Source organism: Clytia hemisphaerica, unplaced genomic scaffold, assembly GCF_902728285.1.
Source record: "Clytia hemisphaerica strain Z4C2 unplaced genomic scaffold, Clytia hemisphaerica genome assembly, whole genome shotgun sequence".
Lineage (NCBI taxonomy): Eukaryota > Metazoa > Cnidaria > Hydrozoa > Leptothecata > Clytiidae > Clytia > Clytia hemisphaerica.
This window is the reverse complement of record NW_027103528.1, coordinates 1320490-1347043: the sequence shown is the minus strand read 5'-3', so window position 1 is coordinate 1347043 and position 26554 is coordinate 1320490. Positions and strand designations below refer to the sequence as shown.

The following is a 26554-nucleotide window of genomic DNA, read 5'->3' as shown; positions in this document are numbered from 1 at the left end:
TATTATGATATTGGGGAAAATTTTACCTTAGCCCTGTACCATTACAAAGATTAGTTTTTCTCATTCATTATTTTCGTTTGAATCCTAACACCTCATCACTTCAATGATGTTTTTTACTTTGTATTTTCAGGGTTGTGTGGTGGTATGCTTTTAGAAGACAATATCCTGTATATTTTTCAATTTATATTAATTAATAATTTCATACTGAATAAAATGGATAAAACGAAAATATATATTTATGATTTTAAGTTGTTTTTGATGATAACATTAACAATTCATGATATTCATGACGTAATGTTTTTAACGGAAACACCCCGTTTTTTGCCAGTAGTTACAAATTTATGCTGTATAAATTTTCTTTTTGATTTGCCACTACACTACTGGCAAAAACCGGGGAGTGTTTCCGTAGACAAGATTAAGCACTCCTTTTTCACAAAGTGGACTGTATTGTCTGCAAATCAGTTTAATCTTATTGTTATTTTGGACCATTGTCTTATCTTAAAAAAAACTTTGTGAAGCGTATTAGTTAAAGGATGATAGATCTTAAAATTTTTAATTTGCATGAAAATAAACCTCGATTACAAAAGGACTCCTGGGATCTTTACGCCACTTTTAGAATTAGCAGAGAACCTGTCCTTCTCAAAAATAGTTTTAGAAGGCGCACTGCCAGAGCCACCAGGGGGGGGGGTAGGCCTAGGACTTGAGAATTGCTGCCAGTGAATTCATCAAAAAATGAGACACGAGAAAAACATTTTTAGACGTTAGCTGTTGTACTTGTAGTGAACAATTGAAGAAGTCTAACTTGAAACTCTACTTAATATTCCACATCACTTCAGATTTCCCATTGTTTAAAATTGATCCTTTGAAAGGCTGTTTCATCTAGAGGGTATAAAGTCCAAAAATATTTCGGTAGTCGGGAAAAAAGTAGCGGATTAAAATACGCTAAAAAAAACCTTCTTCACTCTTGACCCCGCCCCGGCTTTCAAATTTATTCTACCGCGTAGATTACTTCCTTGTTAGTTAGTAAAGGCAAAGTATTTTCGGTTCAGTGCTTGGATTTGCTGAATTTTTATTTATAAATCTGTGCATTTAGTATCCTTTGTTATTGTCTAAATATCTCCATGGAAACATTCATAGGCAGTAGAGGCGCTAGTTAAAATTTAATGACCCAAAAAGAAGAGAATATATTTCATTTTTATCTGATGAAGATGAAGAACAAAATAATGAGAAAATAAAACAAGGAGAAATTGAAAAATAATTTTTTTGTTTTTCTTTCTCGAATAGAACAAGGGAATAATAGAGGTGAAAAGAGCTTTTCACTTTTCTATTATGATTTATTTTCTCGAAATGATTTTAAAGTTGATATATATTTAATAAGACGAAAAGGCAGAGAGACCCATTTTTATTTTCTGTTTGTCTTTCACAAGTCAATAGTAAAAGGACAAGAAAACGAAAAGTAAAGAAAAAACCATATTTCATTACCCCTGAAAGAAAAGGGGCAAAAAGGTAAGAATTTGTTTAACTTTACATATTCTGCTTTTATTATTTGTAAGGAAGGCATTCTTATTTGCTATCTTGGTATTCTCTAGCACACCCCTCTCTCATAGCCCATCTGGAATTCTTTTCCTCAGTTGGGATAAACATTCCTATTGAATTCCCGATGGGGATAGAAATTCTATAGTTCGATAGTTCCAAGGCTAGAACATCCAGTGAGGATGGTTTACAATTTTTAAACATTGAATTTTGAATGGGGATGAAATCAAAGTCATTTTCCCAGCAGGGCTGAAATTCTAGGGTATTTTCCCACCGGGGACGAATTTTTTGCCAAATTTTCCAGTGGGTCTGTGACACAGGGGTGTTCTAGCGAGAAAACAAACCATGTTTCTTTCTGTCAGCGATGTAAGTAGTGAAGCTGTCGGCAATGTCACTTATTTGAAGAAAGAGCAGAGAAGGAGCAGAAAAAACATTAAGACGGTTCGTAAACACTGCAGACCAAAAATAGGGCCGTTTTTAGTCCGAGTCTTGTACAAAAGATTTCTCCTAAAATTTTAAACATTTTCTTTTCGATTAATAGGAGCTCGATGAGAATGGCGAATAAATACGGAAGAAATGCGAAACTAATTTTATTTTTACTTGCCGAATCAACGAAAAGACAATCACACATTAGCCGCTTGTTAGACATAATGCATGGCTTGACCACAATCTATAACGTTCGTTTGGTAAATGAAAAAAATTTGTATGCTACTTACATACAAGAATCTTGTGAAAAATTAGTCATTGTTTTGTTCAATGAGGATGGTCTGGGAAATAGACAGTTTCGTGAATGTTTACGAACATCCCTAGCAGCAAAATTGGACATTATTGGTGTTCTTGACGAAGGTGTATCACGAGAAAGAGTCCTCAGCTTTTTCTCTTTCAACAATAAGCGAAAACAAATGCTGGAAGAAATTGTCACAAGTGCATTCTGTTTCCAGAAAGACTGTCTGTTCAAAGCAACACCATTAGTTGATCGCATACAGCAATTATGCAGACCGGTATCTTCCCGGATAAGCGATCGCCCGCGTTTACCAAAGATAACCGAACCCAACGTCAATCTGGAAGCTTGTTTAAAATCAAAGAAAGTGATTTTGAAACCCATGTCTCGAGCACCTCCACGAACTTTATTTTCATGCACCTTCACCAGAAAACTGAACTCCCACTCCTGAAGCCTCAAAAATCATCCGCAGGGCAAATCAGAAGTCTTCCAAGACCGAGGAATATCCAAAACACAAATGTCATTTATCCAAAGATTGAAATCTCACAAGGATTCCCCACTCAAGTTATAAAGAAACGTACAAGCTCAACATCATCAGCTCGTAGTAAAATACCAATCAAGCAATTGACATGTCCGATAATTGAAATCAGCCAAGATGACGATTCGGACGATATTCCGGACACTCCAGATGCGATCACTGAAAAGCAAGACCGGTTGCCATGGACAATTACCACAACAACAACGCTAGATGATCCAGGGGCAAACAGAGATGAGTTTAATCTTGAAATTGAAGGCGATTGTGAGCGAAGACTTTCGTTTGACTACGTCTCGAAAACGTATATCGTGTTTGATCCAAAGAAGAAGAAAACCCTACACGTCAATTTCCCTAATGGTTGCAGCATTTTGAGGCGTGAAAGTTTACATGATATCCTGTCCAACGTTTCGTCACGCAGAAATTCATTCTTGTGGAGCAACAGTGCAAGTTCTTCAACAGATGAAATCAATCTTGAATCTAAGTTCGATTCGGTCAATATCTTGGACTCACCAATTCCCTCGCCAACAATGAGAAGAAGCAATGTGATTTATCAAAATCCACTTCCTGTTTACCCAGATGAAATTTGTTTTCCACCGGTGGAAAAATTCCCATGTGACACTTTACAGATGAGAAGGCCGTCAGTATTTGACGTCTTATTGCATTAAATTAAAAACATTTTTTGGTCAATTTTGAAAATTTTCTTAAATTTCATGAATTTTCTTTATAGTAAGTAGTAAGTAACCATTTCTAGAAAAGTTTTATCAATTTTTTTGTCTGAAAACCAAAACTTTTTGATTGTATTTAAGAATTTTTTTTTACCAATAATAAATTGTTGAAGGGTTTTAAATTTCATTGCTCTATACCTTTGAAAAAACTATTGCTGTTCTTTAAGGTTAGTTAAAAGACCGAATTTAAACCGAGATTCAAGCTCTGTAAAGATAAGAAGTACACGTTTTTTTATAAGAACAAACTATATAAGAACACAAGACTTCGATGGCCAAAATGTTAAGAGCAAGTTACAGGACATATCAAGGCTTTAAGGACTCAAAAACACCCTTTTTCTTAGGAAAATGGTCTAAATAAGAACATGTTAGCAACATTTTTAGGGTTGAAACTCAAAAAGTTAAGAACATCCGAAGGTTCTTATAAAAACAACGTCTATACTTGTTTGGGGGCTAGACAAAGTCGACGAAAAAGGCTCAAAACTACGTACTTTCTTAAAGATCTGTAAAATTATTTTTTGATTTTGCTATCTTGACTTCAAAAATATTAACTGTCTCAATGACCCTTCAGCCTGAGAGATGTGTATTAACATACGGAAAAAGTAAAGGACACTTTCTAATTTGAAAATTTTCATAAATAGTGCGCGTTGGGAAGTTTAACGCCATAAGCCTAGTTCTCGTGGTCATAAGGGTGAATATAAATCAAGCATTTTGAAGGTAAAGCTATAAAACTTCTCCGCTGAAAGAAAGGATACAATGGAAAGGGCCTGGTTACTATATATCAATCACTTTATGAGTTTATTGCTTACAAATTTGCAGTCCAATGATGAAAAGTGTGAAAATTCTCATTCATGGTAAGCACTCCATCTAAATCTGATGGAAGTAGAAAGTTAAGCGAGTGTTTACTGTGAAAGAGAAATGAGAGATTTCAGAGAGATAGCTGGAGTTGAAAAATATTTTTCAGTTTTTTTTTACATCTGCGTCACAAACGAAGTGAAATCTATATTCCTCTTATCCCTCCTTCATTTCTCAATCAAATTTGAACCGTTAGTGACGTCAGATTGAATCAAGATGGTCTCGTAAAAATCTTTTTAACATGAAGATGAAGTCCAAAAATAATTTCTTTCTTTGAAATATTGAACTCTCGAAGCAATTTAGATTCACAAGCTATTATTTTTAGACCAAACTAGAAACAAAGATGGTGTCCCGGAGACGTTTCGTTAAATTCTAAATCTCAATAGTCCAATATCAGAAATGAAAGATATGAGAAAGCATATTTTACATATTTATTTTTCAAAGTCAAAATTTTCTCCCAATTTTCTTGGAAGAAAATTCAAAAAAGACCTATGCAGTCAGTCTAAAAAACCTTTTAGGGAGCCCCTCATACCCGCTAAATTGGAAGTCAGTCATAGTTTCATAATTTTAAATATTTTCTTGAACTTTATGAAAAACATATTTACACGAATTAAAATCATCTAAGTCTCAAAAAATACAATAACATGTCATAAATACAAGATATTTGACAACAATATTTAATTGAAAATCTATCCTAAAGGCAAAACAGAGAAAGTTTCTAGTCTATTTCGAAAAGTTCTCTACGTCAAATTTATTTTACTACGGAGGTAAAAATCACATTGGAGGAGAGCATTTGTAAAGACCATTGATTCATTACAAGGCATTAGTTGGCAAATTTCATGTATACCTTCTGAAGTTCATTATAATTAGGTAAATCTAATCTACCAATATTTAATTCAAGATATTCACGACGTAATGTTTTCTACGGAAATACCCCGGTTTTAGCCAGTAGTGACAAATTTAAACTAGACAAAAGTTGTATAAAATTTGCCACTACTGGCAAAAACCGGGATTTTCCGTAGAAAACATTACTTCATGAATATCATAAATAATTTCAAAGGATTTGAATATCTCTGTTACAATGTCTGGCTGTTTGAAAACAACAACTGTAAGAATCTAACAGTACTATTCAAGGGAAAGATCCTTAACAATATTTCAAATCCAGTTATGCGAAGCCGTCTCACAAAAAATGTGCAAGCTTAGAGTCATCCCACTGGTTTGGCTCCTCCACAATGTAACTCCGCCTCTTCACTATAACATTCTTCATCAAAGGTTATATGATACGCAACCATGTTCCATTCTACTAACCTAGTTTTAATCCGCAGCTGAAGAATTCTGCGTTGCTGACGAAGTAGTGTCCGAAAGTTTATACACTTTTTTGCGTCCGAAGAATTTGGCGAGATTCGATGTTCGTTCGTTACTTGATCTCATGGAAGATTCTGAATCAGATAAATGTCTTTGATGACGTCGATAGGGATGCTCATCCGGCGTAATATCAAGATTCATGTTCGAAACATCTAACGACAGACGATGCATTTGTTTGTTACGCGACCGGGCGCCTCCTGAAGCGTATCCATCATTGAAACCGGTCGCTAAGTTCATTTCAGACACAGAATGATGTAGTCCGTATCGAGATGTTGGTCTACCCGAAGTACTAGCTGTTGATTCTTTACGCTGGATATATTTCGGTGAAAGTGAAGCGTGGAAAAGTTCTTCGTAACATTGCGTCCATGTGGAATAGAAATCGTCTGTCAGTTGTTTGGGTAAGATCACGTGATCGTGGACGGTCGATGCATGACGATCACCTATAGAAGGAGAAATAGAAATATTTAGAGGTCGCAGTGAGGGGAATGTGACTGGAAGAACCTTGTCCATCAGTTGAAGCAAATAACAACAAAACAGAGCTCAGATGTAGAATTTATGTAAGCTCTCCTCATTTACAATTAAGAGAGGGCCATTTACAATTGTGCGATGAAGGGGGCCAGTGCCGTCATATCTCTCTGAACAGAACCATTAAAAGGGTTCAGATTTATTCCTATAAATGGAATAAATTCTAAGAGAAATTGATGGTAAGATCTTTACTTTGAGGACTAATACAGGCCCGGCGGAAGCAGGGAGACTGGGGAGATTTCAGCCTCCCCAAAATGAATTTCAAAATAATTTTGAGCCTTCAGCCTCCCCACTTTTACGGTGGTTCCGCCGGGCCTGTTAAGTACATCGGATGGAATTGTTCAAGGAAAACGGATACGGATAAAAATAGAAACACGAATAAAAACTGTGATAAAAAACCTCATTAAAACCTACCATTTAAAGTGTAAGTGGTTAGATATTCAGTTTTAAGCATATTCTCAAGGGAGAGAAATATCACACAGCTTAGAAACAAGTCAATGAAAATCAACCAAGCCCTCTTTATTGAACTTTAATTTTATATTTCTTTTTTTTCAAGAAATAAGCTACAAGGTGACCAAAAAAGAAGAAAATGTCGTTATCATCTTCATCAAAAATAAAACTTCTTCTGAACACGTACAATCTTCTATAACCCCTTTTAACCGATTTTAAGACTAATCTTAAGTACGTTTAAACCTTTATTTTTTTTTATTCTATTCGTTATTTCAGCAAAGTAGAGATTACTAAAGCAGATTAAATAACAAAATAAAACATAAAGAGATGATCAAATAAGATTTTTACTCATCATTAAAAAAAACACATCTTCTTTGCTTTTTTTAAAGGGTAAAGACAATGGTAGAGACACTTTTTAGAAGATGAAAAACTTGAAGCGAAGCAAAATAAAAAAGGAGGAGAGTATAAAATTTTGATGAATTAAATATTGACTAATAAAGAAAACAAATATTGACTGATTATGTATAGGAATCAATAGCCTCCTTTATAGAAGCTTATCATGTCTAAGACGAACAGATTGGTAGAGAGTAGAGAAGTCTACAAACATTTGTTTCAATTATAAACAGTATAATAACAAATGATCACGAAACGAGAGGTTTGGGGCAGAGGCTTTCAGAAGAATGATAAAATCATTAAACCATTTCTTTCAGATATTAACTCCAAATACACCTAGGGTATACACCAATACCAATACCAGCCAGCCAGCTTCAGTCAGTGTTATTACTACCACCCATCTATGGTCCTCTTTGGTCGCAACTTTTAAAGACAAGTTTACACTAAAACAAAGAATAGCAGCGTAATAGGGATGTAGCTAATACTTCAATCTTTCAGGATTCTCTCCTCCATAGTTAAATTGAGAATGTGGGATTGCTTAATTGTTTAGTAGTACCGAAATGGATTAACAAACAAAACTTAAGATTTGATTTTGGATTAACTTTACTGAACCAATGGAAGAATAGAAAGGAAATTACCTGTTCAAGTAAGCAAGTAAGTAAGAGCACCTTTGGATCTCGTTCTGAATTGAGGCGCTAGACAAAGATTTTTATGGAACAAAAGAAACAAGGCTGAGAGATAAGGGGAGAACATTATAACGAAATGTAAAATGTAGTGAACAGCGTGTTAACGGAATAAACACGTTTCCCACCTCTTTCATTTTGATACATCTACACGAAAACACTGACTATGGATGTCTTCTGAACGTTAGAAAGATGAACAAAATTAACAGCATTTAAGAAAAAGGTCTTTCTAAGCCTTGAAAGATATTGTGTGCTCTTGTGAAAAATACCGCAAAAGGGACTTTAAGTGAAAAAATGGATTTGAAGGATTAAACAGGAGAACCCATTTTGTAGTTTGTTAAAAAATACATAAATTATATAACAGGGACTAAAAAGGGTTTATTTTGACCAAAAACCTAAAATAATGTTTTTTTTGGGGTTAGTAAAATATGAATTGAAGATCGGGTGAGTCAAGTCTCCAAACGCAGATTTTTTAGTTGATTTCCAAAGCCAATTGTTTATCTATTTATTCCACAATTGGGGAAAATATTTTGAGCAAAATCTTGTTTAAAAGAGTGGGAAATCCCTTCTAAAAACAACTCTTTTTGATTAGGGAAAAATTTGTTACTGAACAGGATATTTTTTCAAAAAAAGGCTAAAACAGGCACAGTGCATGCTGGTCATCATTCTCAACTAATTTGGAAAAAAGTAAATCATGCTGTTTTGTTTTCAAAACAAAAAAATTAAAAACAAATTGAAGATAGGAAAGGAAATCTCTGCTTGGAAGTAGATGCCCCCCGTAGATAACAAACCTTGACAAGGAATAGGAAGAAATTCTTATTAAGGAATTTTCAGAGTTGAGAGCTTATCCAGTAGTTACAAAGATTCTTAATTATTTTTTTTCTCGCTTCTAGCCCTCTGTGCAAGCATTTTCGGAACGTAATATACTACAGAAATTACACATAAGTTGGAATAAAAAAATATGAACGATAAAAATATACTAGTATACCGGAGCCTGTCCCGGCTTGATTCTTAATTATTGCTCATTCCCATCCTAGGCCTGGGCAAAACACCAAACAGTCAAATAAAGAGTCTATACGTTCTCGGGTTGATTTCATTTCGCTTCTCATTTTTGAAGTTGAATTCACTTAACATATGGCAAAACAATACTGCCTAATATGAAAAAAAGTTTTGAAAAAAAACAACTCTCGCTCATGAATATTGCCCTTATGTATTGCAATGAAGTGAATGCAGTCGCTCTCAGCCACCAGAAAGGTTGGAAACCAACGGATCCAGCGAGACTCGAACTCACAACCTCTCTTGCTCAGCTTTCAAAAGGTCGAACATATTCAACTGATTCAAAATAACGATTCATTGCCAAGAAAGAATAACAATTAACTCTTCGATTGGACATTACTATAAAAAGTTTGACGAGCTTCCGCACACAGAGGTTATGTGTCCAGGAAAAGGAATTCGACAGACAATTATTTAAGAGTAAAATTTGAAGATTGCAAGCGACGTTTCAATTAGAAATGCATCGTGCTTTCTTCAGTAAGAAAGAAACAGCTCGAAACAGCAAGCTAAAAAGCCAAAGATTAGGTCAAAATACCTCATAAAATAGGTTGTTTTTGAAGAAAAGACCTTAGAGAAAACAGCATTTTTTGTCTCATTCTTTAAGAAAATGACACTACCAAATTTTGCTACTGAATCATAACAACCCTGGAAAACTTGGCCGAAATTTCGTCCCCAGTGTGAGAAATTGAAATTGACTTTGATTTCATCCCCATTTAAAATTCAATTGAAAATTTTTTGAGCTTGGACAAGTAGATTTTCTATCCTCATTGGAAATTTGGATAAAAAATTTTCTTTCCAATTGTGAGAACAAGTTTCACCGGGGTTGTGAGACATGGGTGTATCATACCGAATCAAATTTCTTGATATACGACGAAACTGTACTGAGAGTTAAAGCCATAAAGGGTTGTGTCGAGCTGAGAAACTTTTGGAAATTTAACGACCGATTCTCCATTATGAATGGTCATTAAAAAGTTACTCATGATTTTTAAAGAGATTCATCAGGATAATGAAAGTCATTTCAACTCATTAAGTAAACGAGGTATTTTTCATATTGGATTAATTTGTTGGGGCAATTCTCGATATTTTCAAATGAGTGACTGTCGCCTTATGACCGCATCACCATTACAGGTGGTTCTCGATAACATTGTCAAAGATTGCCATTACTACCTGGGGGGGGGGGGCTTAGGCAAAACGGGTGACAGGTATATGCGAGCCATAAGTGTACCCTTTTCATGCCTCAAAAGTCCCTCAAAGGGCTAGAAATTCATAGGTTGGTATCTGTAATAATGAATATTATAATAACTGTAATTGACTGATAGAAAGTCCAGACAAAATACAATCCTTCATTTTGCATATTGCCAAAACGTGAAAAATTTAGCTTGAGAAAACTAAACTGCAATCTGCAATTTGCCAATATCACCAATAAGAGGAAAAGATATTCTAAAGATCAAAACACCAGGCCGACAATGGAAGGGAAGGTCTTGTGATATTGAGAAGGTGATTTTGTACAGAGAGAGGATTGGATGCAGTGCATAAAAATGTTACGATATTACATATGGTTGTCAAAAACTACACGTCTTCAATTATGAATTAAACACACATCATATTGGCTAAGACGTTTTTTATAAGAACTATATACCGTCATAGTTACGTACAACACACAATTTCGATTTTCTTTCTTGACCTTTCCTAGCCTTCTAGAGAATGCACTGCAGAATGGTGGCCTTCTCAATGCTCAGGGTTTGGCTTATAGCTCTTGGGAGTCCTTCAACCATTAGAACAGATTCACCGAGAAACAAAGATTCAGAGAATCTCGTAATTCTTATAAAGAAAAAGCACTCAAGCTCAGCGCCCACGAAAGGAAAGCAGCGATAAAAGTAATTAACTATCACCGGTCGAATACCCCTACACAATAAGAGGAACAATTAACTATTGGCAGGAAGACGGAAGATTGAAAGGAAATTGTAACTCTACTAATTAAGTTAATGTATGTACAAGAAGTGATGTCTCCAAGCTTTTGCAAGGACGAATTTCATTGGATGCTGACAGAAATCTAACCAATCACTGGGCGCCTTGTTAAACTCTTTCATGTGAAAGATGCTAACTCTAATAGTTGACATTAACAAATTAAGGGGTAATTTGAAAATGAAAAGAGATTTAAAGATCATCGAATCAGCCGCCTGATTTCAATAAATGAAATTTTCGGCGATAATTAAGTTACAGTACACAGATGCAAGCTTAAACAAATAGAGGATTTTTGGTATGTTTTTTTAAAAGAACATCCAAAATCTTTGAAGCCTTCGAATTTTCTTAACTTTTTGAGTTTTAAGCCTAAAAATGTTCTTAGCATGTTTTGATCTTTCGCCATTTTTTGAGCATTTTTGTCCATTTCCCAAAAAAATTGGGCGTTTTAGAGTTCCCAAAGCCTTAAAATGTTCTTAACACTTTGGCAATCAAAGCCCTATGTTCTTATATAGTTTGTTCTTATAGAAAAAAATATGTAATCAATTTAATTAAAGGAAAACTGAAAATTACAAAAAGATCCAGTCCAAAGTTTCCATTAATCTTAGTCTCGCAATGTTTTAAAAGAAAAGGCCTTCTACAAAGAAAATTTAATTCTCAAAAATGAACATCAGTGTGTTATATCTAGAGCTCAATATCGTTTACCAACTCTAACAAGCTTACAAGGGTTATTCAACAGAAACCATATACTAAGCGAAAACGAGGAATTTCTATAGTACGTAATTTTACCATAGAATTCATCATTAACTCGACCACTAACCACCACATCAAAACCAAGCAAAGTAAATCATTCAGTAAATGTAGGATTTAACGAGCCCACAACAAATTTCCAGAATTTACCAATGACTTGCACAAATCATGATGTCAAAAGTTTTATTTTTCATATCTGAGCTTTTTCTGATGGGATCGAAGCGAAAATTCGTAGGTAGTGGAGGGGTGTCCGAGTAACATAACTCCCGAGAAATGGCAAAGTCAAGCAAAAGTAGGTCTTTGAACCCGGGCTAGTAAAACATCAGCTTCGGCTGACTGCACTCCACAGAAATGAACATCGAACTGCCGAACCTATATTGACGGTGTCGGCTTTTTGTAATCACCTTACAAATTGTAAAGTAGCGTTGACTTTTATTAGCCTTTGTTGCTACCTGTTCGTCAACTTGAAATAAACTATTACATACATACATTACCGATTGGTTTCAGATGACATGGAGTCTTTATAAGATTATTGGTCATTTGAAGTAAAAAAAAAGAAAAGATGACGCATTAATGACCAACCATATCAAATAAGAGCTTGTAAAAATTTCACCTTGTGCCATTGGTTGGTCCGAAACGATTGCATTCCTAACCAGGAAATTCAAATCATATTCGCATGAGACGAAGCAGAACGAACACAAAGAATAGAAATCTTACCGAAAAATTTATCTTTAAAAACCATCGTTCAGCGCAAATTGATTCTTGTTGTAGAATTATAGTAAAATGAGCGCCTCAAGTTTTCAACTGATACAAAATAAGCTGGTAGGCTTAATGAAAGATAACTTTCTATGAGAAAGCCTCTAGTCAATGAAACACGACAAAAAATGATTACAGCTTTAAATGATTAAACACTCAACTAATTTTATTTGTGTGTATTTATAGTAAGCTCTGTGATGGAGAGCGGATGCTAGCTTATGATGAATGAGTTCTCCCACACAGTGACGTTTTGTTATGAAATGAAACAGTGACGGTGTTTAGCGCTTACCAGACATAAGAAAAACGAATCGAGCAACTCGAAAACTCACCAACCTGGTGAATTAGATCTCCCTCATAATCAGATATCCAAGAAAATAAAGATATCCCCCATACACCCTTTTTTTAAATAAACACTCAATAAGAACAATGAGGCTCAAAAATGCCAAAAAATAAGAACAATTTAAGAACAATCCTCAGCCTGAATTTTTAGCAAATCAAGGGCTTAACTTTTAAAATAGGAATAAAGGTAAAAAAACCCCTGAAATTTACGTTGAAATTAAGAACAGAATAAGAACAATCTGAGATTTAAAGTACTGAATAAAAGTTTATTGGTTCTTACAAAAAGAAGTGTATTCTTTTAAGGTAACAATTTGACGAGATGTCAATCTTTCAGGGAATGCGAAAAAACACGAGAACAACATTGACAGATGAAGAGAAAGAAAGTTGACTGAAATAGGGTTCTGTATCCTCTGAAAATATTTATGCAACTTTTTTAAAGAATGATGTAAAGGAAGAGTATACATTTCGTGCGAAGATTTAGATATTTGATTACCACGTACCAACTTTCAGAATCCATGGTGGGATAAGAAACTGACACGATACTTTGCTATTAGGATAGTTTTAAGTATGGGTTCTTTTAGCCTATACTAGACGTCACCCACGTTTTTCCCGGCGCAATTAACGTCTATTCCACTTTGCGACTTTTTCGAATATTTGCGTCAAAGTTCTTGAAAGGCTTCTAATTTTCCAAAATTGTAAAAGTTGAACTCACTGAGAAACGGAATGAAATATCCCGGTTTTTTGTGAGGTCTTTTCCTCAGAGAAGAAGCCATACTCCAAAAACTTCTGATGGTTCTGTTGTAACAAAGTGCTCGTTGTGAAGTCCATTTCGCCAATATCCTTTCAGAGATCCCACTGGCATTTTTGAAAAAACATGCATGAAAAAATGCCAAAAAGAGCAGAAAAAATGCTAAATAATGCTAATTTTAAATGGAAAAACATGAAAAACATGCCAAAAAGTAGAGTTATTAATCAACGAAGTCCCCGTGTTTCCCGTACCTAAAAACAGTGATGTAGACATGATGAGAAATCGATATAAATATCACAAACATAAGTAGAAATCATTTCACTTGGAATTTATTAATTTATTAATCAATCAAAGGCTGCAATTTAAAATGTAGCCCACCATGGTTGGACAATAGGAAAGTTTATGATTTTCAAGATGCAAAAAAAGTGTCTTTTCAAGGGTGGAAAACTAAATAGAAAATAACTGATTGAAATGTAGGAACAATATAACTAAGAATCAGAAAAATGTACATAAGGCAAATTTTAGCTTAGGGAGCCCTGTTCCTGAAAAAACCAAGGTTGGCCCCAAAGGAGAAATATTTAAAAATCATGTATATCCAGACACTAGAATACAACAGGGATATGTTATAGCGGAGCTGGATAACGCACATTTAAAAAAGCCTTGTTCTATCTCTGTCCCTGACATTAAAATTTGATATGAAATTTAACTTTTTTAATTACAAACTCGTGAAATTTGAATTTCCTCTTAGCCAATGATTCTGCTGCTGCATTTATCCTTCACGATTAAAAACTTTTAATTATCAAGAGGGTCTGTAAAACATTGGTGAATGACAATTTAAAAAATGAAAAACATTGTTTTCATTAGTAAAGTTATAAGAAGTTTCTTCTCTAAGATTATAAATAGTACTTTTTCATTTGAAATACCGCGCTACACCGCGGGGTGCCTCACTTTCTAACTGATATTTTCAGATATCAAGTCGGTATGTCTGATTATGGAAAAAATTTCAAGTCAATTGAAACAATATTTGTCAAAATATTTACATCCGAAATTTTTAAAGAGAAATCATGAAAGCTTCTCAAATTCATAACACACGCTGATAAAAATAGATTTCATTTACAAGGAAGCTTTTGGGGTATCTTCTACAAATATAATTTTGATGAAAAGCGGGAACGTCATAGCAAAATATGTGGAAACGTACTGCATGAATACTTTGTCTGCTTCATTTTTCTTATAAAAACAGAACACTCAAGGGGACAGAGATGGATTTCTATTATCAACAGTTTACAATAGAAAAGACAAAGAAGCAATCTGCTAAGGAATTTTCGCCCTTCATCCAGCTCCGCTATAACATATCCCTGAATACAAGCTATAATGCAAGAGACATTTTAAAAATTGGTGCTTTAAAAAAACCCTGTGTTTTGCCGAGGTCATGGACCTGTCTAAACCCTGGAAGAATAATGAGGTGGTTCAGTGACATGTAGTCTTGACAAAACTTCCAAATATTGGCTACTTGTTTTATAAAGTAGAGCTTGAACGGAGAAAAACATAGTGTGCAGAGGGATCTAAACCCCCTATTTTTATTTCATCCCCCGTATATGTATATCCCTTATTTAAAAAAAATTTCGAACCCGTGCTTTTGACAGCAGCAAAAACCAAAAACATTGAAATTTGTATCAAAAATTATATGAAAAAAAGAGTTTAACATGGTGCCGCAGGCAAAGATTTAGCTATCTACACTTGTTTTTTAGTTGTCCCATACCAAATATCTAAATCAATATAAATATGATAGATATTTTGACCAAAAGTTGTTACCACCCTAATTTTTCCTTGACCCCCCTCCTAAAATCTTAAACCCCCCATTTTTTTCGGGAAATCTCCTACCTCCCTATAAAGCATTGGAAAAGATGGACCCCCCCTACCTGACACATCCTTGTTTTAACATTTCTGTCAATGGTATTTATTGAAAACTTAAGATAATATTTAACGTTGCCCACCATGGTTGGGCAAGTGAGAAAATTTTAGAATTTTGGGGGGCTGAAAGTGCTATTTTGAGATATCTTTAATGAATCTGAATATCAGGACAGAGAAGAGACAATATAAACAAATTTCCCTAATGTTTCTCTGAAAAACATGCCAAAATGATCCAAAACATGCTAAAAACCATGAAAAATGCCAATTTTGCAAAAAATCATGAAAATCATGAAAAAAATGCCGAGTGGGGTCTCTGTCCTTTCAACCTTCATCAATAATGCAAGATCTTTGCAACAGCATTTCATTACATTATTTCTCAGACACAAACTCCTCTGAAGGATCAAAACGTTTTTATTAGTCACTTAAATTGCAGTGTTGTTAAATCAACGAAGTTCCACTATTTTGAAAACATTTAGCAAAACAAGGAGATGAGTCTTACAGTAAGGCATTGGTTACAAAAGCAATTTCGTAAAAGTGTTGAAATCTTTTGGTCAAAAAAAACTTTTTAGGCCCACCTCTTTGCACTTTTGAAACTTTCAAAGTGAGTGGGTCAAAATGGAAGTCAGTTGCGAAAGAAAGTTTATAAAAGACTCACGAGGAAATTTTCCCTCCACTTCTACAACTTCCAAGTCCGTGTGAAAATTTAAGAAGAAGCAGACTGAAGCCGTTTTATTCAGGGTTACGATGTTACGGGATGGTGTTATAGTTTGTATAATAATACCCTTTCAGTTTCTTTACCATACCCTACTCTCTCTTAAAACAGTCGTTTAGTATGCTAGACTATCGCATTACTTCGTTTGGCGTTTATATTTTTTTTTGATTTTTAGGAGGGGCGTTTATTCAAAGTAATACGATAGTAGGTAGAAAGGAGAGCAAAAACCACGCTCGAATATAGGTTGGGAATCTCCTAGAATTTGCAATCATTGAAATTTGAGTATATAAACATAATTTCCAACTACTTTTATACACTTCGAATTCATGGCACAATCTCAAACTTTTTGATATAGCCTTATTCATCATAGAACATCAAGAAGTAAAAGGCTGAACATTTTTTGACCGAGCATTTTCCGTTTATTTTTCTCAAAAATAATGGAACTAGATCTAGGCCATATAGGCTTTACTGCGGGCTCAAGCGAATCCGAAAAGACGATCACCTTAAAACATGGGATCACTTATAACAGTTTTATTCAATCTGTCAAAAAACATCAAGTAGCCTAGTTAAAAGGTAATGTGGACAAAAGTTAATACGAATGCCAACAGGGCGTCGTTGTATAATTCTGTTTGTCAGAGATGAATGATTGAAGTTGACATACTATGAACAAACTGAACAAAAATGAATCAAACCGAAACAAAAACTTTACTACTTTTTCGGAATGGCATAACTTGATTTTAATAGCAAAACATTTTAATATTTTATGTTTTTATTATCATTGTTAATTCTCTAACTATCGTAGATATCTAATATCTACTATAGCCCATGGGAATTAGCAGTGATTTCTCAAAAACATTTCTTGTATAAACTGTACAGCATTTTTAACGTTTTTATTTAAATCATTTGCACTGAAGATGACTGTGTCGAAAAGCTTATGCTAAATTTTTAAATAAAAGACTTTCGTGTCTAATTTTTTACTGACTTGAATGATCAACATACTATGAGTAATTTAGTTGTGAAACGAATGATGTCGTGTCATGCTCATAAATGAGCTTAATTTTGAGAAAAAGAGGCTAGCTTGAGATGATTACTGTAATTAACTTTGTCATGCCCAAAAGAAACTAAAAACTCGTTAAATAGTCTAGATGGTAGAAATTGTCTTCGAGGATGTCAAATGACCATGTGGGAAAAAACTACAGTTGACGCTCTCTAATTCGTCGTTCTACTATTCGATACGCTCCATTTTTTCGATAATATTGAAAAGCAATCGTCAACAAGAAACTCTCATAAACGACGCTCTACTATACGATGCGCTCCTTATTCGATGAAAATCCAATCCCCCTTGAAGATCGAATTAGAGAGCGTCAACTGTATATTACTTCATAGGTTCGAGTTAAATGGAGGATAAAATAATAGCTGCCAAGACTGAGACTGAGAAAAAGCAAAACAGAAGAGGAAGAGGTTCACCTTCAAGCATGGAATCCCAGCTGGCACACAACGTTGTTTCAACGTTCATCAAACGTTATATAGACGTTGTGAATATTAGAAAAACGTTGAAACAACGTTGTGTGCCAGCTGGGATATTATACAAAAAATCAACTATGTGGCTGTTAATGCAAAATTGGCGCCCCATTGGAAGTATCAGAATAATAAGCTCTTTCAAAAAGACTAATTATGTAAACGAAGTTAAGCCGTAGAGAAAAGAACAAGCCAAAACAAGCTAAAAAAGGATGGAGGACGTTCAAAAGTAAATTCTTATGTAAAAGATGAAGTCATACATTTTAAAATACATTAGAGCATCCTCCTCTTTACGATTTCTTTTGATAACAAGTCTCTGGTCAAACAGATTCCTTGTATTAGTTTCACCTTAAATGAAGCGACCAATAGAGAAAACCGCTAATTCGATATGATTCGATTTTCGGTTTTTAAAGGATCTTGGATTAATCACTAAAACACTTAAAGGGATTTGAAAAAACCATCATTGGATATGATTGGCTCTCCTATTTCCATTTTCCGATATCTCAGAGATAATATTTTCGTTTTAGGAATATTTCGTTTTTTTGGCTCCTTAATTCACTTGAGAGGATAATAGGATAATTTGACATATTGTAATCGATGTTGCGAAAATCGAATACACTTTTTTTTAATAAGAACAAAGAACAAAATTTTTGAAGCTTTCGGGTGTTCTTAACTTTTTTAGTTTCAAGTCTAAAAATGTTTTGAACAAATTCTCATTTTCAACATTTTTGAGTATTTTTGTCCATTTCACGAAGAAATCGGGTGTTTTTGGGTCTGAAAAGATTCTTAACTTGCTCTTAATAATTTGGCCATCGAAGTCCCTGTAAAAGAGAATTTGAAGTTTCAATTCTCATACTAAACAAGACGACTCGGAAGTCGAAAATTTCGCATAATATTCAAAATGAGAAAAATTGACCATAAAAGCAGGGGGGGTATCTGCTGTACAACGACGTGTTAAACGTGATGCATGAAGAATATTGTACACGAGGTTGTAGATACCATTTTACTTTTTCATAGAGAACCTAAATGGGGGGGTTTGTAACATTGAGTTTAAAGCCCGAAGGGCTAGAGTTCAATTTCTAACCTTTCTCAGGCAAGAAAAAGTGAAGCCTTTAAAAAATGCGCCGCATTTTTGACGACAGATTGAATGTAGCAATTCCTTTGTTTACGATTGATATTTTTTTCGAAATTTAGCGTTAAATTTTAGTTTCAATCGGTCATTTGTGTAAAAACCAGGCGAGCCGCTCAAGGCCGCGCAAGTTTGGTAGGATTTGTTGGCTTCAAATCTTACCAATAGGATTCGATTCTCGCCCTTCGGGGTTATACTTCATTGGTTTGTAGGGGTTCGAAATACCGTTTTCCCGTCAAAATTTTGGCTGAATCCCGGAATCCCGAAAATTGAAAAAAATGATAACACCGTCACACCAGTTTGTAGAGGTTAAAATACCGGCATAATGGCAAAAAAATAGGCTAAATATCGTCATCGTCTGATTTTAAAATACCGTTTTCCCGTCTTTTTTTCGTCAAATCCCGTAATACCGTACTTAAAAAGGGCCAATCCTGTCAGTGTGACAAACCCCCCCTAAATCCTTTCCATAAATTATCATCAAGATTCTTTTTTATAAGCGTAGAAAAGGCTTTCTATAGATGGCAATTTCACAATTGACTTCATACAGAAGAATAGTATAAATTATCCTAGGCTACAGTAGTCTAACACTTTATACTTCTTAGGAATATACTTCTTACAAAGTATACAGAATAAGTGTAACTTGCACTTCAAATGAATACTCAAAAAATAACTATACCAAAAGGCTCAATCTGAGTTAGATTGGGCTCTTCCAGAAAAAAATTGTACATGGGGGTGGAGGATATTTTGTCCGGGGGGTAGAATAAAATCATCAAAATTTGCCTTGTACGGGGGGTAAATTTGCTCTGTCCGGGGGTAATTTGGGGTGTCCGGGGGGTCAGCAGATGCTTGTTCGGGGGTAAAACCTATTGTCTGGGGGGGCCAAAAGTCACCCTGTTTGGGGGGTAAATCACTAAAAATTGTTATATCCTCCACCCCCCCATGTACAATTTTTTTCTGGAAGAGCCCATTTTTCCAAACTGAAAAATGAGAGTATCAATTAATAAACTGACTAAAATATGGCTGTTTTAAGCCCAAATTTTCCAACTGAATGAAAATATGGTATAAAAGCTCAACCAAGGCTTGTGGCCAAGACAGAATAAGGGGCTTATTTAGCACTGTCACTCAATTTTTTTCCCACCTGCTGTACCCCAGGTATTTCAGGTTCGAATTTTATTAAACAATAAGAGATATGGATATCAAAATGCATGCTTATAGAAAGGCAATGTTATGCTTATGAAAAAAAAAAACATTATTGACCTTTGGAAATCTTCTTAGCAGCATGGGGTCAACCTTCCTCCACCCGTTGACAGCCGAATACCATTGAAAATTGAAAATGATTTGTCGATGGCCCCTTCAGGAGTGCAATGTCAAGTTGAAAACAATTAAGAAAACTCCAGACTCCAGCATCAAAACAACAATAAGAATGAATAAACTCATAAATTATTCTTTTGTGTTTTGTTTTTGTGATGTTGGAGCTTCATCTACCCTGCCGATGCACCAGACTTTTGCTCATCTTCTATTGGATGCTGAAAAGTATTATTAGATTACACCGCTCAAAACTGTCTGGTGTTTGTCTAGTGTTAAGTTGCACAAATTCTTGAAGCTGGACAAGCACCAGACTTTTTCCTTTTACCCAGCAACAGTAAGAGTGATTCAAATCTGGTCCCTTGTTTTGTTAGGATTGTCCAGTGAAACAAAGTTTTCTTGGTTGACACCAGCCATTTTGTGTCCGGTGCTTCAGTAAGGCTGCTGTGCTGGCAGGGTAACCTTATTTAACCTGGACATAGTGTCCTATGAAAACAAAGGTCTATTCAAGATAGACCTTTTGCTAGTCAGGATGTTGAATAATTTAAAAAGACCAGCCTCAAAACAATGATTAAGAAAAATAAATGCATAATCAGAATAATCATGTGCTATATGTGGTCATTGTTTTTAGTGCTAGAGTTTTTAATTATTCAACAGGACACCCGGACTAGCAATAGGTCTATTTAACATTCTCCCACTCGTTACAATCAAAAACTTTTTCCAACAATGACCAACAATGACCAATGTGAATGACTTAGAAATCCTCATATAGGATATTTTTATTCCCAGACTTGTATTTATATTTAATGTTCGTACTATCATAAAGATAAACAAATTGAAAAATTGAATTGAATGGGGAATAAGATGTACTGTAGATTGATTTCCACCTTCACATGTTATGGCCAGACGGTGTCAATCGAATGAATCGAACGTCGAATCAATTGAATGCAATAGAATAATAATCGCAATCAAATAATTTATTCACTCTCGTACCGTATATACTTACACGCTTGGTCGTCCACGCTAAAAAAGCTCTAAAGAAGTGATCCAATTTAATTTAATCCCAATCAAACTTATAGAACATAATCGTAATCAAACATAATCAAAGGTAGTTTACAATCAATCAAACCAATCAAACGTTTTACTCGAACGCAATCGAACACGATCGAATATCACCAAAAATCAAAAAAGTTTGTGGTCTATATAACCGATAACCACAGAAAGCCCTATTTCCACGAAACAGCGCCTGAGGTACAGGTACAGGTGAATCATAAATTGAAAAAAGATAAATCATTTTGAAAATGACGTCATTTTCTACATTTATAAATGCAAAACTATGCAAATCTATTTCGGCAATCTATGATTTGTATAAAAAATGGCTGCTTCCATATGAATGTGATCAACGGCGAAAAGCTCTATTCATTGTTCATCAACACCTATGACTAATTGCTAAAAAATATTATACCTTTTTTTTTTTGTATTGAAGGGTTCTGTTGTTAGTTGTTGTGGGGGCTGTGGTCAAAAAGAAGCCAAAAACTCCACTGAGCACCGTAAAAGCTTATTGGTGCATTCACTAACTACACAAACATGAAATACTAAGTAGTAAACGAATGACAAACCTCTTTAAATATTCTACAAGTTACCAGAAAACATAATAAAAATATATACACAGCAGGAAAAGTGTACAAAAAGTGTTGACTTCAAGCAGCCATTAAAAAGCTTTCACAAGGAATGTTTACAAACCCTTGGTTACACTCACCTTGTAGAACCATTAAAGAAACGCTGTTATTCATCTTTGTGCGTGAGTCCATCTTTAGAATATTCTAGAATGTTCTAGAAGAACATGTGGAGCACTATGAACACGAAGAACGAGTGCTGAGTGTTAATTTTTAGCACTACGACCGCAGAAAACCGATTGTAATACTTTCGCTATGCGAAATTAATAAGTTTTAGCTGTAACATCAAACAACACAGCAAACCTCAAACTCGAGTTTTGACGTAAAAGTTCTTGAACAGGGAAAATATTGTTCTTTTACGTCTGTGTGATCGTAGAAAGATAAAAGACAATCATCTCTTTTGACCAAGAATCAAAACTATCTCTCTAACGGGTATTATCACGTTATTGGTGGACGCAAGACACATCTTAGTAATTATTCGATAGCAGTTCAAAGCAGATTGAGGTTACAAAATACAAAAATTTTGTTCGACTATTGCTATTGGTTCAAACTCCAAATCTTAAGCTAAAAATTGTTAAAAAAACATATCAATACGGCAAAACCAATCACCATAGAGAAATAACGAGCGAAAATAATGATAAAGTTTGAATAAAGAGCATTTGTATAAGTTTAAAGCTTTTATATTCATAAAGTATGCAATAAGTGTCATCTTAAGCCAAAAGTAACACGAGGAAATCCTGTGTAAGACACGTTCGGAAAGAAAAAATAAACAAAATAAATATTTTCCAAACATCTAGCGGTTATATTATCTAGAAAATTTCCACATACTTACCTCTTATTCATTCCGTATTTATTATATTATTTTGCGAGAACTTTCTCAGGGGAGGAGGTTGGAAATCTATTTGTCTCTTGATTTTTTTGAAATTCTCTTTAAAAACACATCCAAGTGATTATAAGGTTTACTTGACAGATTTCAGGATTTGGAAACTGTAACAAATTTCGCAACACGCGCATGACAATGTCAACTTGCTTCCCCGTAATGACAAGTCAGATGGTATGCTTTCTTCTTCTGCTCGTTAAGCTTTCTAAATAAAGTCATGAAATAAGGATCAAGGATGCTATTATGCTTAGATAAATATTTCCATGAAGACTTTTTTACTTCCTTCTTTTCTATTAACTTATCTTTTAATGTTCTTTACCCTAGTTGCAAGCAGACAACGGATTTCGAATGTTTTTAAGACTTGTAGTAGTAGACATTAACAAAGAGGACTAGATCGCGTTATAAGGCAACTGAATAACGAGAAATGTCACGGTTTAAATGCATCGGTTTTCTTATGTTTAGTATATGGTAGAGTGTCAAAATACATTTTACAGAGAGCATCGATTCTCGTAACTTTATATGAAAGTCATATCAGCAAGGAGTCATCTTTCAACTTTTGCATACTCTTACCTATTTTCTGAATTAACTATCCTTAAATTGAAATGAGGATAAAGAGGTTCTAAATTCTAAATACAAATTAGAGTAAAGAAAGGCGAAAAGAATCGAAAACTCTCCTGTACCATAAGAATCAGCAGAGATATAAAAAATACGTACAACAGAGTGAAGAAAACCAACGCACGAAAGAAACGAGGCATCCCATCACTAACAGACATGTTGTGTATTCTTCAGTGAAAGTTCTTCCATTTGAAGAAAGAGAAAGAGAGGTTGTATACAAGGAAAAAACGTCGAAAAAGAATCAATATGAACATTTTCTCTTGGTGAGTGAAGAATTATGATGCATTCGAAAACAAACAAATATTGCTCGTTCGTTTTCGTTTGCACAACTGCTGACTCATGCCGGAATTTATTTTATTATAGTTTTTGCATCAAGAAAACACTGCAATCAAAGAGCATCACAAGAAAAGATGCAGTAAGATAGTAAGATAGAGCTTTATTGTGGAATATTTTTTCAAAGAATATAACACTGAGTTTGTCCATTCGTTAATTTTTTCACTGTGTAAAAAAGCACTAATGTAATATCTTACGGCGTACAAAGCAGAAAGATTACGTCATGTTATTCCCCGCCATGTTATTATGCAGTTAATAAGGCCAAAGTATCAAGTGATGGTCTGACGATCCTACCGTTTACACTAGATCACTAAGAAGACTAAGAATTGGAATAGTTTAGGATGCGGGATAAATCTGAAAACAGTGGTTAGCGCACGGGGCGGATAAGCAGTGGCAAAGTTGATTACAGTTTGTTCCAAACTCTACAGCCACTTTTTTCCGTAACCGCCCTGACACCCTGACTCTGCGCCATACATAATTTCCCGCCTTTACGGACCCTCTAACGGAAGATAGCATCGTCTAGTGATGGTCCCCCTGAATTTCCTTTAGAAGGATACAAAAGAAAGAATAATAATAGGCAACATGTTAAAAAAGATAAAATAAGTAATCTGCTCTTACCTTTGAAGAAGCTAAAGAAACGGGTAAAAGAAGTCATTGGGAGCCTTGGAACGAAATTTAGGCTTTGGTTTCACTTCGCTGACCGGTGTTGTTGAAACGTCTATAAAGGATACTGATTGGCTGATTAAAGCTCTGTTCACATCATCACAAAATAATCCTGGACATTGATATTGTAAATCTTTCAGCGAACCGTAATTGATTTCGAAGCCGACAATCTGGAGAAAGTGAACGAAAAGAGTTAAAATTTTCAAACGAATTCACTGACAGTCTTTGCAGAACAGTTTACATCTCCTTCTAAACACGGAACTGAAACTGTGGTCTAACATTGGAAATATCTTATAACTAGAAAAAAGCTATATATTACTTCCAAAGTCAATGCAAGTCAAACAACGATCTCACTGGAAACTATTTTCTCAGACGTAAGTATGTATACAAGTATCGGATTCAGTTGACAATGTCAACACATTATGGTCTGTAATTATCACACGAAATTTTCTCTAGGGTCAAGAGGGAGGTTGGATATTTTCTCACAGTAAATCTTTCTGTTTGAAAGATTGCGGTTTGAAACTTTATCGTCATAAAAACCACTTTATCTCATATGGGATCTGCTTTTGATTCTCTTGCAGTTTTTTGACGTCAACAAGAAAAGAACAAGTTTAGGAATAATCTATTCTAATAGTGTAGACCCCTCTAAGAAGTACTTTGATGTCAGCAATTTTCACGGCCAGAAATTTTCACAGTTTTCGTGAATTTGCTAAATTGATGATTCGCAAAATTAAATTCCGCGAAAAAGAATAAAAACTCCTTGTAGTTTCTGGATTAATTTTACATGTTTTACATGTTATTTTTATTTTATAGCAATATGTTTCGCAGGTCTATTATTATATATTGACCTCTATGAAACATTATTATAGAGAATTACCAGAATTACAGTTCAGGCACAAGGGCCTCTAAACCGTTCTTGCACAAAAAATCTTTTTATAATATAATTTCTCACGAGGGCTTCCTCGTACCCTCCATTTAAAATCGTCATTCGATCTGGCTTTATTCATCTCGTCTGCTCTCTTTTTCCCCTCTTTGATTTGTTCCCTCTTCATTTTTGTCAAGTCGTCGGTGATACTTAATTTCGCGTACTTCTCGTGTTGTTTCAATTCAGTCAACTTCTTCATAAATCTGTAGTTGTTATGACTGTCTTTGAATACAACTTTGATTGGGCGCATAACTTTAGATTCTTTTCCAACACGAGAGACGTAGGTTGGTTGAGTCTTTAAATTAACGTCATTCAGAAGCTCAGTAACGAAATCGACATCTTCTTTATTCTCATTTTCATTTACCCCATGGATAATGATATTTGCGTCTGTCGATAGTTTCCTTTGGTCCTCAATTTGTTCGTCAATTTTCTCCTTTAGTAGCTGTTTCATGCTATTTACGCTTAATTGATCATTGTTTTTAGTCGCTTCAGCAAAACTTTTCTTTCGTGGTTCTGTTGCGGTTTGAATTTTTGGAGTCTTGTTATTAGCGTCTCTTCTATCTTGGCTGTTAGTTTTGTTTCTAGCGTGGAAAACTGGCTCTGTATTAGATTGGTATCTTGATTTTTATCTTTGATGTATTTCTGATATCTTGCCTGTAAATTTTTGATCATTGTGTTTAGACTTTTACATGCGTTGATATTCTTTTGAAAATCTTAAACGAGTAAAAGACAAATAGTCACTCTCCACTTTAAAAGAAAAACCAAGAAATCTTTTTATTCTATCTTCAGGATTCACGAAACAAAATACCCGCGTAATACACTATTAAGTTAAATGCGCGAAATTTAATTTCCGCGAATGGCCTGACTTGCAAAATCTTCTGGCCGCGAAAATTTCTTACATTAAATTAGACCCATAAGCCTTTACCGTTAGAATAGTTCTCCAAGTAAGCCTGTACCTGATTTTGAGGGTTGGCATAGAAACCGGTTTTGGAATACAAAATGCGAAAAGAAACATCGGTCATCATATTTGTGCAATAGCCATTCGATTCTGTTGGCTGAAACAAGAAAAATATTTAAGAATATCAGAGTAGAAATGATGTAATAGTTATACAGGACAATAAGGATTGAATAAGAGTATGACCCTTTAAAAGACGTTTCGTTATAATTGATTAGTAAAAAAATACTCACGGCAGCATTAGGGCGCGCGTTAATGACGGTCACCCATTGGTCAACATTTTGTGTTATTGTGTTTCCAAAGGAAGTGACGCGGTTCGGTAAATTAGTCGGTAACAGCACGTTGTCAATCTCGTTCTGCAAATTCACACAATCCTGTGTTGTCATGACGGTTTTTTCCATTCTAGAGGACAGAAAGACGTTATACAATAAAGGGAGAATGCAAGCAACGATAATGTTAATTCCCTCATCGGAGTGAATTCGAATAGGATTCCCTTCAATTAAGTACAATCGGAGCTCTAGTTTATCCGTCAAGCTTTCGCA

The 26554-nt window shown here is 34.7% G+C and overlaps 2 protein-coding genes across 4 annotated transcripts in view; both read right to left on the bottom strand.

Moving 5' to 3' along the window:
• Positions 1–26554, bottom strand: part of LOC136799478 (signal transducer and activator of transcription 5B-like) — a 279436-nt gene that overhangs the window by 70495 nt on the left and 182387 nt on the right. The window lies entirely within an intron of this gene.
• Positions 4921–26410, bottom strand: LOC136799490 (tectonic-3-like). 3 transcript variants are annotated; one of them, XM_067056207.1, is made up of 4 exons: positions 26246–26410; positions 26014–26112; positions 24088–24302; positions 4921–6171 (listed from the first exon to the last, which is right to left on the bottom strand). In XM_067056207.1, exons 1-3 carry the CDS (start codon positions 26396–26398, stop codon positions 24099–24101), a joined length of 456 nt encoding a protein of 151 aa, XP_066912308.1. In that variant the 5' UTR covers positions 26399–26410; the 3' UTR covers positions 4921–6171; positions 24088–24098. The 3 variants fall into 3 exon arrangements, with proteins under 3 accessions (XP_066912308.1, XP_066912307.1, XP_066912306.1); XM_067056206.1 differs by lacking the exons at positions 24088–24302; positions 26014–26112; positions 26246–26410 and adding an exon at positions 12265–12460; XM_067056205.1 differs by lacking the exons at positions 24088–24302; positions 26014–26112; positions 26246–26410 and adding an exon at positions 6671–6813.